General features: G+C 34.6%; 1 protein-coding gene across 1 annotated transcript in view; it reads left to right on the forward strand.

Annotated features, from left to right (window-relative positions):
* Positions 1 to 17,905, forward strand: part of LOC144968891 (BRCA1-associated protein-like) — a 33,601-nt gene that overhangs the window by 4,895 nt on the left and 10,801 nt on the right. The window contains exons 2-13 of the mRNA XM_078907714.1: positions 377 to 460; positions 3,403 to 3,654; positions 5,109 to 5,415; positions 6,229 to 6,354; positions 8,113 to 8,191; positions 8,379 to 8,492; positions 8,781 to 8,846; positions 11,218 to 11,306; positions 12,719 to 12,794; positions 13,579 to 13,646; positions 15,494 to 15,674; positions 17,329 to 17,418. Coding sequence (XP_078763840.1) covers positions 382 to 460; positions 3,403 to 3,654; positions 5,109 to 5,415; positions 6,229 to 6,354; positions 8,113 to 8,191; positions 8,379 to 8,492; positions 8,781 to 8,846; positions 11,218 to 11,306; positions 12,719 to 12,794; positions 13,579 to 13,646; positions 15,494 to 15,674; positions 17,329 to 17,418 — 1,527 coding nt within the window. The 5' untranslated portion in view covers positions 377 to 381. The remainder of the gene's footprint in view (positions 1 to 376; positions 461 to 3,402; positions 3,655 to 5,108; positions 5,416 to 6,228; positions 6,355 to 8,112; positions 8,192 to 8,378; positions 8,493 to 8,780; positions 8,847 to 11,217; positions 11,307 to 12,718; positions 12,795 to 13,578; positions 13,647 to 15,493; positions 15,675 to 17,328; positions 17,419 to 17,905) is intronic.

The following is a 17,905-nucleotide window of genomic DNA, read 5'->3' on the forward strand; positions in this document are numbered from 1 at the left end:
CTAATCAATGAGTTTTGACACGAGGTTGCGTGACTTCCCCCATATCACTGTGAACGCAGTCCAGTCGAGCTCATTTGAACCTAAGTAAAGGGAAAAATGAGAGGTGGAACACCAAATTTACTCTCAACGCAATAAATGATAAAGGGGTGCTCCAATCTTTGCAAACTGGAGGAAAATTACATTTCATTGGATAGAGTGATGCCATGAAATCTTTCCATAGTCGTTTCATTTCTCCTTTTCCTTACCCTCGTTGTTATGAATGTGATGATTGATGTGTCCAGTATGTCTTTGTTGTTGTTGTTGTAGTTGTTGTTTTGTTGAGCATGTTGAAAGATATTGCTATCTTCATGCATCCCAGTCCCGTTTATTTTTTCAGTTCAAATGGTGGTTTCTTTACTTACTCTGAGGCTTGAAATTGCTGATGATGTTCCAGAAGTAAAATTTCTAAAATACTATTCAGGTGAGTCATGTCTAATATTTGTGTCCTCAATAACCATTATGAAACAAAACAAGACCTTGAGAAAAAAAATATTTTAATTTTGCTTTACTGCATAGAAAGCTGAAAACATTACTAACTTAAAAGTAAATCAAAAATTATATATGTGACACTCCAACTTGAAATGGTAGTAACTCTCAGCCTAACTGGTGGCTTTGGATGGCAAGCGAGACCAGTGTTGTATGAATTAAAAGAATAATTGGACCAAAGCCAAATTTTTACGGATTTACTACTATTCTAAATCAGAAGCATTCCTTCTATATAATTAAGAACAATAATTTCGCTCGAGGAGGGGGGTGTCATTAAACTGATATTTTGCACAAATTTTGAAAGTGAGGGGGGGGGGGGGGGGGGGGGGGCAGTGGTGTTTCAGTGTCTGTGTTGTAAAGATTCAAAGTTAAGATATGATTTGTATGGCACAGTTTTCGACCTCCAGGATAAGTTTGATCAAAAGAGTGATACAAGTCCACAAGTAAATTATTATTATTATTATTATTATTATTATTGTTATTATTATGATTATTATTATTATTATTATTATTATTATTATTATTATTATTATTGTTATTATTATTATTATTATTATTATTATTATTATTATTATTATTATTATTATTATTATCATTATCATTATTATTATTATTATTATTATTATTATTATTATTATTATTATTATTATTATATACTCTGAATGCCATTTTAAGCCTGACAAACTCCTGGAAATCAAGGTGTTGGATTTTCAAGATGTGAGTCTATCAATCATCCCATCCTTTCTTTAATAGGTTTAGAAAAATATTGCCTTTAGATAATCAATGAATAGTAACTTTTTTCATAATCATGTTAATATCAATACTGTGAGCATATTATTATCATAACAAGTGGATTAAGTTATTGCACTAAGGTCTGGAAGGTCCCTGTTCAAACCTGCATCAGGTACTTTCGTTTTTTTTTTTTCTGGGGCAAGATTATTAACCCCCAATTTGCTCATCTTGGACAACACGAGTGATTCCTCTTGGCACCAGACATTTGAAAGGTGGTTTATTTGTATTTCTTCACGGAATGCCTTGGCAATGGCATTTGTCAATGCCGTTCATTGGGAATTATTATGATGATGATGATGATGATGATGATTATGATTACCATTTTTATTATTATTATTACTATTTTTATTATCATTTTTATTATTATTATTATTATTGTTATTATAATAATAATGCGGGTGGTTGGATGGGAGCATCACCCTTGAATCATATAACTATGATGTTCGCATGGGTGTACGATCCGATAGTGATGTCGTTTCTTCTTCTCTTTACTAGCCTATCCTGCTTCTTTGGTTTGTGATTGTATTTTTGACAGGGGATATTTTTTTTTCTGTAAATCTTCTGCCTGTTTGTTCTTGGTTATTTATAATTTAGCTTATGATATCTTTAGGTTATGATTTTGATTTACATTGTACTATTTTTGTTAGATTGCTTGTTTTTTTGTTTCAGCGGTCTCTCATATAACCTCAATTGTGTTGGAAGAGACCTAAAGCAACAAACAAACAAACAAATAATAATAATATTATTATTATTATTATTATTATTATTATTATTATTAGTATTATAATATATCGTTTTTCATTTCTCCCTCTGTACTTAGCATTTCTAAAAGTTTAAGTGGGCAGGTCTTGCTTATGGTCTCTAATCACATCTCTGACTGTTACCCGTTTGGAGGGAAACAAAGTGTTTACAGAGCTGATGACTCATGTGTTTTCCCTAGAATTATCCCATCTCTTTATGGGGAGGGGGGGGGGGGGGGGGATTAAAAAAATGTTGCTTCTTGAAATCCAATATTTTCCTTCCATTTTATTAGTGATATTTACATTTACTCATGTGGCAAATTTCTATAAGATTTCATAACAATGGCTTTCAATTCTTGTGTCTCATTATTTTAAACATCAAGATTAATCGTTGAATCATTTTAACTTGTTACACAGGGATTAATGACTCCCTTGTTACTCCAACTATACTTGACCCAATCGCGGGGCAGTCTTCAATGAATTATTTTATTCAAACTTAAAATTTAAAAAAAATAAATAGAGCTTTTATATAGAGCAATATCCACTAAATGTGCTCAAAACGCTTTACAAGGTTACAAGGGGCCCCAGACCAACAGTAACATTTAACATTTAGGACGGACATGACGCTTATTAGGCGATATTACTTTTTTTTTTCAGAGACAACACTGTTAACGGTCAGGTACTCACTTTACACCTGAATACGGTGATAGAATGTGAGTAAAGAGCCTTATCCAAGGACTCAACTATGCACCGAGCGAGGCTCGAATCCAGGACCTTCTGATCCGAAAGCGAGTGTCATACCACAAGACTACATAGCCACAATTCTCAATACCTGCAAAAGTATCCTGCAGCTATTTTTGACCACTTTGTGTGTTATTTTTTTTTTTTTTTGTTTCTATTCCCTCTCAAAATTTGGTTACAGTGTTCATTTTTCTGTCTACACCCTTATCATTGTTGCTGTTGATACAGAGTATAATAGACACATTGATTTGATCACAGTTGGAAAAAGTAAATTATTATTATTCTAATTTTTTAAAAAAATTGTATGTTGGAGTTTTTTATGTTTGCTTTGTTTAGTTGTTTTTTTTTTTTTTTGTTCTTTTGATAAAAAGACCTGTTCTTTAAGGTTAAAATCCTGTTTTAAAAACTTGTCTCTTATCCTGTTTTACTGGCTTAGTTTAGATTTGCTAAACTAAAAGTGGATAAAATTGTCATCAATAAGGTCATGAAAATATATTGATAGTTTCTATTTTATTGTTACATCACTTAAGTTTTATTCAGAGACTATATTGTTGTTTCATATGGCGTTTGATTTCATTTTGATATTTTTTTCCTTTTCAAACAGTATGGGATGATCGAGAACGTGAAAAATCCAAAACCAAATCATATGCATCTGTTGCTTGTGGAAAAAGTACCAACCCTGACAGTGAAGAGAAACCAGTTGTAAGAAAAGAGAATCGAAATAGCATTTCATCGGAAACTGAAACTCACAACAAAGAAGATCCTGAGTCTGAAGCTCGCAAAAAAGAACACAATAAGTCTTGTCAAGGCAAACGACTTTTTAGCGACATTCACATTGAACTTATTAATGAGGAAAGTAAGTGTCAATTATGATTGAAGAGCAATTGTTTGTTTGTTTGTGTGAAGAGGTTTTTATTGTTAATGCAAAAATTGTAAGATCATTTCAACATCAGTAAGAAGACATGATGATAATTTGAGCGTTCTATGACTCGGCACTTTTAAGTTGAAAAGAGTGAGACCAAGGAGACAAGGTCAATCAGGGCTCATAATATTAATGATAATAATAATAAGGATATAATAATGATAATAATAATAATAATGATTATGATGCTATGATGGTTATGACGTTGGTATGATAATAATGATAGTTGTGTTTCAGGCATTATTAGTTTGGATAGAGGATCGGTGCCATATGGTGCTGCACCAAATGTACCCAAGTCATTTGAGTTCCTCCAGACACAGAGAAAGTTCAAAGAGTCCAAAAAAATCATCATCGTGATGTCCATCTGACATCACTCGTCTCCCTATGTTTGTCATGTGATCATCATATTGTAATTACATTTTTTTTTCTCAATGTCTCATCAACTTACTTAAGGTATACTATTCTTGTCTCCAAGCAATTGTACATTATATCTATAATCAGTAAAGTACTAATTGTTACGAGCATAATCACCAACAATTTTCAGACTTTTTGACAAATGAGCATTTACAGGCCTGTATCAGCCATTTAATTTAACTGAAAAGTCACCACTCTGGGCCTGGATAAAACCAATTGGGTTGCGTTCTATTACAAGAAGAAGCACACATGTGCTCATATAGAAGATGCACACATGTGCTCATATAGAAGAAGCACACATATGCTCATATAGAGCAGGGATGTCAACCAATCGTCCAGTTAAAACTTTCTTCTTTAATCTTTTGAAATGCAATACAGTACATCCACTGGATGGGGTTCCTGACCTCCCATATTGGGCAGGGAGGTACTTACTGTGTCTTCTATTCCCCTAGATCTTCCAACGTGCTTTTTGTCTTTGCCTTGGAATGAGATTACTTGGTTTTGTCCTGACCCTCGCTGGGAGGGAAACAGTCAGATGTATAGTTAGTTTTGGGAGATGATATTTTTTTGTCTTGTAAATCATCTCTCTGTTTGGCACTGTATCATTTTTGTTTTACATATTAATATGATGTTTGAACATTTGAATGTGTCCCTCTTAGTGGGGACCTGTGCTTGTGCCAGGATGAGACATTTAGGTGATCTCAAACTAAGTACACTGATAGTGTGATTTTGGAATTTACATCTGTACTATTTGAACTAATTCCCCTTTGCCTTTTTTTTTTCGGTGCTTTTTCTTGTGTGTTTTAATTGTAATTCTAGAACTTTTTTCTATCCCAATTATCTTCATTTTTACTGGCGCTATGACCTAAATATGTTGCAAGTGCCACAAAACCCTTATAAACAACCGATAGTACATCCACATAATATTTTAAAAACTTTAATCAGTGTGAATAACTTCACTTTTTTCTCCTCAGATTTGACCAATTTGATAATGGAAAAGGACTTGAATGCCAGTGACTTATCTGCCAAAGGTAAAAAAGAAGAAAGTGGATCGAATCAAAAAAAATTCCCGAGGAAAAGAGAAACAAGATCCGAGCCTGATGAACGGCCATCAGGATCACAGCCAGGAACTTCCGATTGTTCCCAGACTTCTTCCTCCTCATCCTCCATGAGACCCAAAAGTCATAGTCCTACTGCTAAAATGCCCAACACTATTAGTTTTGTCAGTGGCAATCCAACTGTGGAGTTAACCAAAGGAATTCTACACATTTTTACTGATAAGTGAGTATAATTTAAATAAATAAATTATGCAGTATCATATTTGAATAAATCTAATGGGGAAACATTTGACAGATCAGTGTTCTACAGTAAAGGGATTAGCTCTTGTGATCCCATGGGTGTTTTTTTTATTATTTATTATTTTTCTCCCTTACGGATCAGTTTGTCCATCTTTTATAACTCAGTACCTATGTCATGTTACTTTTGAAAGGTAAAAAAAACATCTCATGGTTTGTATTATTATTTTAAAAATCAGAATATGTCATGTTGTAAGGTATAAAAGCTTTGACAAGCTTCTCCAAAATTGCTGCTTTTCCTTTTCCTTTTTCACAATGACTTTCCATTGTTTTATGGTTCTCATTTTACCAGATTTTAACAACCAGCATTTCTATAGAAAGGATCGTCTTTTATCTGTTTTTTGCTACAAATTAGTTTTAGATTAAAGTTGAAATTTAACTCACTCAACCCTAACACCGACTATGTCCGTAGTTTACCCGGGTTACTTTTACCCCATGCCAATTTAGTACATTTTTCTGAGACACATTATAGGCGTAGTATCAAAGCTAATGTTTTTAGTTTGTTCATGTTAATGGTAGTTGAATAAAACTATGCACATGCTCATTTTTAATACATTGTTTCCAATTTTGAAATGTAGCAAAAATCTCTAGGATTGAGTGAGTTAAGAAGAATTATATGTCATTATCTACATATTATTTATGTGATGTTGCGCTCATTTTGATAAAAATATTATTAAGATTTGTCTTTGTTAAGTTTTTAAACAATCTAGTCATCACACGATCACAATTTCCATTTCAGACAAATCCACAACTCTGACAAGGATTGCGGTCTCCATCAAAGTGAAAGAAGTGAAATGTTGTGTATGCTAGGAGTGCCTGCCTCTCACACCATCCACGACCTCATCACATTCATTGCTCCCATGGGGTAAGTTTCCAGACCTGCTACTGTGGGAAGAAATATATATTAAAGGGTTATGAAAAGAAGGACAATCATGGGTCTCAAATTTCCGCTATTTAGCGGATTTCCGTAATTTCAAGTCCTCTGCTATTTTCTTTAGCTTGGGCTCCATTCCCATAGTGTATCTAGACATCTTCAAAGATAAAAAAGAAATCATTGTAAACAGTCTGGTTGTAGAGATTTATCCATGTTTATTAGTTCTTTAATATTTTTTTTCTTTTTTCTCTTTTTATAGTATGATTTGTATGTTAATAATTCTATATTTAACCATTAATATAGTTCCACTTTAGTTAAGATAAAATTTGCGTTCTGCGGAAGCCATGAAAAATTCCTCCACTTGAGACCTGAGACCGATGGACAGTGTAACTGGCTGCCATAAATTATAAAGTAAAGCTGAATAATAGACTGGTATGAATCTGATTGTGCATTGAACTGTATCCCGATGGCAATTGAATCATGGCATAATAGAGCTGCCAAGTGTCACGGAACTTCCGTGACAGCCACGGAAATAGTGTGCTTGCCACGGACAAACGGAAATGGCCTAAAAGGCCACGGAAGTGGTGCTGGTCTATTTTGTTATGTTCTATATGGACATTCAATAAATATTTTGTGTGTCTGGTTTAGTCACATCAAAGTGTATGCAGTTGATGTCGAATAATATTATTATATTTTAGGAGGGTCAATGACCCATGTAATATTATATACTTAGGGTCAATGACCCGAGATATCGGTAGTATTATTGTGTACTCTGAAATAGGTAAGAAATTATAGTTTTAAAGTGTTCTAATATGCTAATATAGTTATAAATTATGCGCATGGGTTCATTAATAATTGTCTAGATGAAGTAGTCTGTAGGTCTAAATAGACTTTTATGCGTTGTTGAAGTGCCGCTGAAATGAATGTCAATTGTCCCCCAAACGGATTATGGCAAGTTGGCAGCTCTGGCATAATAGGCAGGATCCCAATCTATTCTAGATTTTTTATTTGGAGAGAAAGAGAGAGAGAGGGGGGGGGGGGGGGGGGGGGTTAAATGGTAATTTTTAACACTTTTATGTTTTGCCAGCGACAACATTTAATGTTTCGTTTAAGAAGAAAGTGGTGAGTATTTTTTTCATTGCATAATTAATACTGAGCTGCCAACTCTCCAGATTTTATTGAGATATTCCTGATTTCTCTGAGTACAAGCTATTTTCTCAATTTTGATTGTATTTTATTAAACAGATAAAAAGATCATCATCATTACCATCATCATATTCATCAACAGTAAAATACATCTTAAAATCAGTCCTCAAACAATTTTTTTATTTGAATATGACTCATCGTTCCCATCATCATCACCACAACCACAACAAACACCACCACCCCCATCATCATCATCATCATCACCACAACAAACACCACCACCATCATCATCTCTGCCGTCACATCTTCATTTAAGTCCCAGATTTGCCCATGAATTTTCCTGAGTTTTGTCTATGAAAAGGTGGCAGGTCTGCTGATAGATCAATAGCTATGATGTGTGGTCGAAGTCAAAGCCAATTCAGAAATGAAACGTTCTGGGGTATACCGACTTACTTCTTTATCATGAGTTTGCAAATATGAAGTGGATTTTAAAAAATTACTTATGTCTGCCCTTGTCAGCAAAATATTTGGTGATTTGAAATGTTAAAACTGTTTTGTGTTTCTTTTGCTTAAAGAAATGTTTTTTTCTCCTATTGTTTTCAGTGATTATGTGACTTACATGCAAGTCTTGAGAGATGCATTTCCAAACCAGTATATGTTGCTGATTAAATTTAGGGATCAGGTAAGATCAATATGTGTGAGAGAGAGAGAGACTGAGAGAGAGAGAGAGAGAGAGAGAGAGAGAGGGAGAGAGAGAGAGAGACTATGAACATTTGGTGCAAGCACAGTTAAAATCACCGTATAATTTGACCCAGACACATTTGCCTTGATGTGCGTTCTTTAAACAATATTAACTTTTTTCTATCCAGGCCACAGCAGATGAATTTTACTCCTATTTCAACAACCGACCTTTCAATTCGCTTGAATCAGATGTGTGCCATCTAGTCTATGTTGGAAAAGTTGAAATCATACGAGAATCACAGGTAAATGGTTTATGATATATTTTGATAAGGCACAGCTGGTGCCTCTAAAAGCTGCAATTAATTGGCAGAAGGCATTTTATAAATTAATAAAAAACAGCCTGTGAGGTGGGCTACAATGTCAGGTGTTTGTAATCCGAATCCCTTCGTCCCAGTGTAAATTACTGTTTTTGCTTTTACAATTTTATTGATTCGCATTGCATATGGGTTTCAAGGACTGAATGAGGTTTTATTTATGTATTTTAAAGTATTTTTAATGAACAATGTCATTGATATTTTTGTTTTTCACAGGGTGGCAGTTTACCTCTGATGGATATGACTGAGCTTCCTAATTGTCCCGTCTGTTTAGAGAGAATGGTTTGTAATCGACGTTCTATTTTTAACTGACCAATCCAAACATACATCTTAGAATCAGTCATCAAACAATTATTTTTATTTAATTAAATTAATTAATTTTTTAAACTTTCAACTGAGTGAATATGATAAATTGAGGCTATATAATTCTTATTTAGATGCAAACTAATCAGTTGTGAAAATTAAATTGAGCTGCTGAGTATTTGTCACAACATAGTTGTGTTGAAATATAGTCAATACTTACAGTTCTGATATAACTGAGTGCCATTATTTCATGTGCGAGTCGGGATAGTGTGCTTGTTTATCACACATCTAGACTTTCGACTCAGTCGTTTATCGCACATCTAGACTTTCGACTCAGTCGTTTATCACACATCTAGACTTTTGACTCAGTCGTTTATCGCACATCTAGACTTTCAACTCAGTCGTTTATCACACATCTAGACTTTTGATTCAGTCATTTATCGCACATCTAGACTTTCGACTCAGTCATTTATCACACATCTAGACTTTCGACTCAGTCGTTTATCACACATCTAGACTTACGCCTCAGCCGCTGCTTTCTTAAAAAACATGAGTCTGGGAGGTGGAGGGACTGAAATTTGTTGAAAGGCCCTTTTTTTACTGCTCCATTTATGTAGAGTTATTAACAATGAAAAATTATGTTACAGTTAGAATTAAAGAAAAAACAGATAATACAAATTATTTGATTAGATTAAAATAAATTTTGAAGTCTAAGCTTGTTTCACAAAAAAATAGCAACCAAATTATTGATACTGTGCACTTTTAACATGACTTTTTATATATGAAGAATAGATTACCTTGAACTTTGATTCATGATTTTATAATCAGGGTTCCCACCAAGTCGGGAATTATTGAAGATAGATAGATAGAGAGAGAGAGAGAGAGAGAGATTTGAATGGATTGAAGTTATTGTTATGCGCCTGAGCTTTATTGTATAGAGGATTGGGCGCAATATAAATAGATTTCATTATTATTATTATTAGTATAGGTGATAATGGTGATGCTGCTTGTAGTTTATCTAAGTATCCTTAGGGAGAGTTTAATGTCAAACTCAAGTCTTTACTATGAATTACAGTAGAGCATGCCTATAGCGGGACTTTTGGTCCCAGCAGAAAAATCCCGCTGTAGGCAAGTTCCCGCTATAGGAAAGCAGGGGAAAATGTCCCAAAAATAAACACGATTACCTCCCTTGAATGTCAATAAAACTAACGTGACCCATGAGCCCTGAAATGGACTATCTTTGGTTCAGTGTTTGGTTTGGGGGGGGGGGGGGGGTTGTGTGTTTTTTTGTTTGTTTGTTTTTTTGTTTTTAGTGGGGGGGGGGGGGGGGGGGAATGGGATTTAGGCAGGAAGGACTACGATACGAACGAGTGCGAGTGATGTGTATGCTTGAGCAGCAACAATTGCAATGAATGGCATAATAGTAATGATAGGGCTGATCTGGATTAAAATGTACACACCACCGCGTACGCACAAGCCTCTCTAATTGGCCAAGGGCTTTACGCATGGCGTCATCTTGTGCAACGCATCTCTTTTCAATCGGGTTGTCCAATTTAATTAATCATTGCAAGACTGACCAATCAACACACATAAAGAAATAGAGCGACTGGCAAAAGAAGTGCGGGTAAACACGAGAGGTGTGTGTGAAGACACGAGCGAAATGGCAGACGGAGGCGTGTGTGTTTGTCCTGGGTGGCGGGAGCACAGATTTTCTATGGGCGGGAGAGAGCCCAGTCTACGTCACTCGCTGAGTCGCGGCGCGTACAGCTCGCTCAATTTTTCCCGCTGTAAGCAAGTTCGGGCCTTTCCTTGACCTGCTAAACCCAAGCACAGGTAATTGAATTTATATAGAAAAAAAAAAGCGGGGTTTGTGTAAGGTCCCGTTGTAGTGATGGTCCCGCTGTGGCGGGTGCCGCTATGGTCATGCTCTACTGTATTAAATGATAATTACTCATTTAAGTGGATATTTGACACATTATTTGTTAAATTTAGCTCTTTAGGGGCCAATTTTGAAATACCGCGAATTCATTTTTCCCAGCAGAAGTAGTATTGCAAAAATTTTGAGGTCTTTAAAAAAATTTCTAGGAATTGGTGGGGACCCTGTACAATATAAGTTTTATTTTTGCTTTTCTTGTGAGTTTCAACTTTGAAAATTAAGTAGAAAGACATAAAGAAAATTCATGCTTTAATTTCCTTATTTTATTTAATTCAGTTTCATAAAGATTAAACTTAAGTCCCTTCAGTCATGCTGAAAAGTGCATAATACCGATGCCATTATTTATGTCAAACAGATGACAAACATTTATTGTTAAATTGTTTTAAAAAGACCATTGTTTGTTGCTCATTTCAGGAAGGATCTGAAGATGGTAAAGGCATTTTGACGGTGCTTTGTAATCATTCCTTTCATACACAGTGTTTGGCACAATGGGGGGACACAAGGTGAGGGGACAAAATTAATAAAAACGTGAAGTTGAATGTAAGCTTCAATTTAATTACAAAAACAGATCAAATGAACGTTTCGGGTTTCCCCTTTATCGACAAAACAGGATCGTTGAAACACCACAGATGAATGAGATGATGTGTTAGTGGCGTAGCTTCGAGCAGCAACATTTACACGGGGACAAAATTAAGAAAGTGGAGAAGTTTTTATTCGCTTGACTGGTTGGGAAAGAAGAAGGAGGACATACAAGCGAAATGCTTCATGGTAGGCCTACTGGTACACCGAAAAAAAAGAAGCCATTTTTATATTTGACAAAAGGATTGAAGTGTGAATTGAGTTCTTTCTCTATTTCCTTTAGTAAGATAATCGCATAGATTGTTAACGACTTTTAGTTTATGTTTAAAAAATAATATATATATATATATATTTATACCTTTTTAGCCACATCTATGCAGCAAACAAAATTCACATTTGTTACTTCTTTCCTAAATGTTTCCAACAAGAATTGATACTATGCCCTGTCATATGGAAGCAGTAGCCGTCTTTATCATGGATTGGAATCGTCCTGTTTCCTTGTCATTTATTGGCATTTTCGAAATTTATTCATTTTCATGACTGAAGAGTTCTCCACTTGGCCTGTTTGTTGAATTAAGAAATGAAGCATTAGATAATCCCACTCTGCTAAATGAGTAAAAGAAAATTAATTCTTATAATTGTGTAATCAAGTACTTGGTTTACCTTGTCTCTCAATTCATTTTATTCGATTGGTTGACCTTTTGAAAGATTGAATCATAGGAAATGATTTATAGAGTCTTGACAATATTCCTGTCAGGGGTGGCAAAAAGAAACAAAACAAACCAGACGTGCGTGTGAAAAAAATCCGAGGCACCAAGGAAGTCCAATTTAAAAGGAAAAATTCTGTTTGACGGGAAAGGCAGGCACTTTGGGGAATGGGCATTCAAGAGGTGGACATCGTCGTGTAGATCACTACATTAATATGTTTGTCATGATTAATAAATAAACAAATTGTTTTACAAGATATTGTTAAAATGAAAAAGAGTTGTCGGTTGAAATAATGTTTAAACAAAAGTTTACATCTTAGACTGCTAATGATGGCAATTAAAGGAGAAAGTGAATTTAATGCTGGGAAGATTCATAGAAGATGACTAAGTTGTTTCATATTATTTCCTTTGATCTTTACTAATTACATTATGCCTAAGTTGTAATTAGATATTTTTGACATTTACTTTTTTAACAAGTGGAAATTGAGTTTAACTCAGGAACCAACACTGATTGATTATTTTTTGAAAGAGCAAAAGATAATGACAACCATTTTTTTTTTTTTTTTCTCTTTCTGATTAAATGTAAAAAAAAATAATAAAAAATAAAATCCCAAAATGTTTATTTTTAGTTGTCCAGTATGTCGATATTGTCAGACTCCAGAAGAAGTAGCAGATCAAAGATGTATGCAATGTGGATCACAAGAGGTAAGATTGCTGATGATTTAGTTTTCAATTTTTTGATGATGATGATAATGAAACTCTTTGTTGTAGAAAACCAAATCCATAATGATTGTAGTTCCAATGTTTGAAACTTGTACCTTTGATATTTTAAGACAAAAGGATAGATCAGATTTATTTGAAATCTGGCACCGTTAATCGTGGTGGCAATGTAGAGTTGTCAACTTGGAAAATAAATTATCTCTTTATTCAATTTTGTATTTTTAATTCTTGCGTGTACATCACAATTATTATAAAATACATTTGAAGTTCTTGAAATCAGTTACGTTTGTTTCATGGAATAAAGGGCTAAGAAAACAGCCATGTTTGAATTGCATCAAATCCTGTTCTCTCCATTTTAATCGTACAAAATCGGTCTCTTAATAAAATGAATTGAATATTTAAAAAGGCATTCCATGGCTTTTTCATGCTCAGTACAAAATCGGTCTCACAATAAAAATGAATTGAATATTTAAAAAGGCATTTCCATGGTTTATCATGCTCAGTACAAAATCGGTCTCACAATAAAAATGAATTGAATATTTAAAAAGGCATTTCCAGATTTCCATGTCTTTATCATGCTCAGTACGCCGAGCAAGTCTGATTTCTTACAATGTCTGTCTTCGTTTATATCCAATCACTCATACATATCTGTGTAAAGAATGGAGTGGAAGAAGAAAAAAAAAAGCTTCAATTAGTTTTCTAGATTTATATTATTTATTGACTCTTATTTCCATAAATTGATGTCTTTTTCTTGCTTGCTTCTTTCCAGAGCTTATGGATGTGTCTGATTTGTGGTAATATTGGATGTGGTCGCTATGTTGGTCTCCATTCTTACAAGTAAGTGTTTTTATTATAATGTCATGTCACATTTACCTATTAGTATGTTAAGCTTAGGTTTTAATGTTAAGTGTAGATTTTATACCTTTTTGTTGTCAGCCAAAGAAAGTATTAATTCTGAATTTTTGTTTTTGGTCTGGATTGTCTTTATTTGATAGTTTTTATGTTGTATGGTTTCCATGTTATATGTCTTAAAAGGGCTCTATGATGTCGAAGAGCAGAATGAATGTAGTAGAAACATATGTTATAAATACCCTTTTATACGGTTGTGAAACGTGGACGCTTGACAAAGAATGTACAAGGAGGTTAGAGGCATTTGAGATGTGGATGTATAGAAGAATGTTGAGGCTATCATGGACAGGCAGGTCTATGAACGAGGAAGTGTTGGAGAAGGTGAGTAATCGAAGAATGTTGATCAATACCATCAGAAAGAGGCAGTTACGGTTTCTGGGACATGTGTGGAGAAGAGACGGAATAGAAAAGTTGGTAACATCTGGGATGATCGAAGGAAAGAGAGCTAGAGGAAGACAAAGAATGACTTATTTAAACTAACCTAAGAATGGTCAAATGTGATTTTAAAAGCAACACAGATTTCATGCGCACCGCAGAGGATCGTGATTCGTGGAGACGGCTATATGATGATGATGATGATATCAGACCCTACACTTGCCAACAACACAAGAGTCCACCAGCAATTCAATCTTTGGTATCTCAGGGAGAATTACCTAGTAGAGCAGAGGTCCTTAAACACGACCCTAGTGAATTGGGAATCCATGTTTTTACATGCTCCCTAAGATCCATAAGATCCAGGAATTGTCTACCTGGAAGGCCTATCATGTTGGCTATTGAGAAAGTATTGCAGTTCCTCGATGCAGTATTCCAATATATAATCCCTACCCTGCCATCGTATATCAAGGATACTAACCATGCTCTTGGTGTCCTTGACAAAATTTGATTCCACGATGAACGTCCACGGCTGATTTTCACCATGGATGTGAAAGCACTGTACACATCCATACCGCATCAAGACGGACTGTGTGCAATTAGACACTTTGTTGATCGCCATCCCTTACCAGGCATCTCCAGCAACAGCATTGTGCGGCTCACTGAACTTGTGCTCACACTCAACACCTTTGAGTTCAATGATGTATTTTTCCATCAGATCTCAGGTGTTGTGATGGGCACCAAGATGGGTCCCTCATATGCTAACCTCTTCATGGGCTACCTTGAGGAAACTTTTTTCCGCCAGTACATGGAACCTGCCCCTGAGTTGTTGAAAACAGGGATGTAAATCTTTCAGAATTATTAGGATTTCCTATTTTTCACACTTTTTCCAGTTTCTTTAATATTTCTTAATACCTCAATACCAACAACTCTCATGATATAGATACTGCTGTACATCTAGAGAATTGGTAGTGTGTATCCAATTTCAATGTACTGAAACACTTCAGGACCACTACTGTTGTGTCAGCAATGATTATTCGTGTATTTAACCATTCAACTTATGTCCACAACAGCTTCCAAAAAGTACTAAGGATTGATAGCATTTGAATTTCCGAATTTTCCTAATTTTAATTCAGAACTAGATTCACGTCTGTTGTGTAAACAAGGAGGGTTATTTTTAGTTTTGTGGAAGCAAAACATGGGCTGCAGAATTGAAAGTAGAAGATGGTGGATACATATCGATATGATGTCAGTAGTTTTACCGTTTTTGGCAGCTCCCATTATCATGTGGTAAATTTGCAACCTTTAAGATTTATACATATTCCTCTTTTCACTCAATTATGTTTGCAGTTATGTTATGCATTTGCATTCTCATAATGACATTTTTGTTCTACCTCTCGTAGGCATTTTACAGATACAAACCACACATATGCTATGCAGTTGGGGACTAACAGGGTCTGGGACTATACAGGGGACAATTATGTTCATCGGTTAGCACAAAACAAGTCTGATGGGAAACTAGTTGCTGTGGACGAGGGTGGAAATGAATTGAGGGAGGAAAAACTGGATTCCATCACATTAGAGGTGAGTAGATTTTCAAGGTTCTATCATTTTAGAAAAGTTCAGTTAATTAAATTGAAAAATGGCAAATTTTTTTCCATGTTAAGGATATGATATGGTGACATCATAGTTTATATCATCATTCATCATAGTTCCTTAAACACCTATAGGTTTGGATTTAGGTTTGGATATCATCATTCATCATAGTTCCTTAAACACCTATTAGGTTTGGATATCATCATTCATCATAGTTCCTTAAACACCTATTAGGTTTGGATATCATCATTCATCATAGTTCCTTAAACACCTATAGGTTTGGATTTAGGTTTGGATATCATCATTCATCATAGTTCCTTAAACACCTATTAGGTTTGGATATCATCATTCATCATAGTTCCTTAAACACCTATAGGTTTGGATATCATCATTCATCATAGTTCCCTAAACACCTATTAGGTTTGGATATCATCATTTATCATAGTTCCTTAAACACCTTTTAGATTTGAATATCAACATTCATCATAGTTCCTTAAACACCTATAGGTTTGGATATCATCATTCATCATAGTTCCTTAAACACCTATTAGGTTTGGATATCATCATTTATCATAGTTCCTTAAACACCTTTTAGATTTGAATATCAACATTCATCATAGTTCCTTAAACACTAATAGGTTTGGATATCATTATTCATCATAGTTCCTTAAACACCTTTTAGATTTGAATATCATCATTCATCATAGTTCCTTAAACACTAATAGGTTTGGATATCATTATTCATCAAAGTTCCTTAAACACTTATAGGTTTGGATATCATCATTCATCATAGTTCCTTAAACACCTATAGGTTTGGATATCATCATTCATCAAAGTTCTTTAAACACCTATAGGTTTGGATATCATCATTCATCAAAGTTCCTTAAACACCTATAGGTTTGGATATCATCATTCATCATAGTTCCTTAAACACCTATAGGTTTGGATATCATCATTCATCATAGTTCCTTAAACACCTATTAGGTTTGGTGACACTGGAATCTTGTTTAAATTTTCCATCATTTTGAGATGCTGCTTGAATTTTGCGTAACTTTTTGTAGTCGTTTAAAGCCAGGACGTTTGTACTCGACTTTATCCCAAATTCTGAATCAATGTATAGTTGGTCTCAATCCTTTGAATCATTCATAGAATAAGTCCTTCCCATCATTGATGCGAGACCAATCTGCCCAGCCACTGTTAGGTAAACAGTGAGGGTGATTAAAACCCATACTTAATTCTTTTTCTCCTTTTTGATTCCTCACCTCTAAGCTTTATTGGATAATATGTGTTATGATATCAAAATTAAAATAATAACATTATCTCAAGTTAGTCAAATATGTTATGACTTGAAAAGATTAAAGGAATTTCAACTTTTATCAAGCTTTTCGGTCAGCTCTTGTCATATGTCATAGATATGCTTTATGAGATTTTGGCTTTTAAAATAGTTTTCCAAAAAGTTAAATAGCCTACTGCTCAGTACCAGGATAATTGGTAACTTTAAATCTTGAAGGGGCTTCTGCAGTTTGGCTTACACTTTTCATGAATGGCTTTGTTGGTCATGAAGAAATTGTGCATACAAACATTTAAAAAAGTAAAACTCTTTGGAATTGCTTACTCATGTTTGTGGGGTTTTTTTTTTCAGTACACATATCTGTTAACGTCACAACTGGAATCTCAGAGGCTTTACTTCATGGAGCAGATGTCATTGGCAGTGAAAGATGTTGAAGACAAGGTGAGCTTATGAAGTGGACTTACCACATAATTACAATTACTGATAAAGGCAGATGTCACAGTGTGTGATTGCTGTCATTTTTTTTGTTCCACTGCCAATTCATATCTCACCTATTTATAAGAAATTTGCAAAAAATTGTTGGACAAGTCTTACTTGATTTTGAATTAAGCTCCACTCACTTGCTGGAAGATTTTAGTTTTGAAATATGGTTGTCCCGATAGCTCAGTTGGTAGAGCACTTGCTTCACAAGCAAAGAGACTGAGGTTGACTCCAGGTGCAATTGAGATTTTTTTTCTGACCCCCTCTGTCCACCCAGCAATGATTGGGTAGCTGGGTCTGTTAGACTTTGTTGAAAGTACTTTTTGACAGACTAGAATTCTATACAAAGGGTAGCAGGCAATTGCTATTTGTTTCACTCAAAAGAAACCATGGGCCTAATGGATCTGGAGGAATACTTTTAAAAAACATTTTTAATTGAATAAAAAAA

This window comes from Berghia stephanieae, chromosome 3 (genome assembly GCF_034508935.2).
Source record: "Berghia stephanieae isolate SIO BIC M18660-M18661 chromosome 3, UCSD_Bste_1.3, whole genome shotgun sequence".
In the NCBI taxonomy this organism is placed as follows: domain Eukaryota; kingdom Metazoa; phylum Mollusca; class Gastropoda; order Nudibranchia; family Aeolidiidae; genus Berghia; species Berghia stephanieae.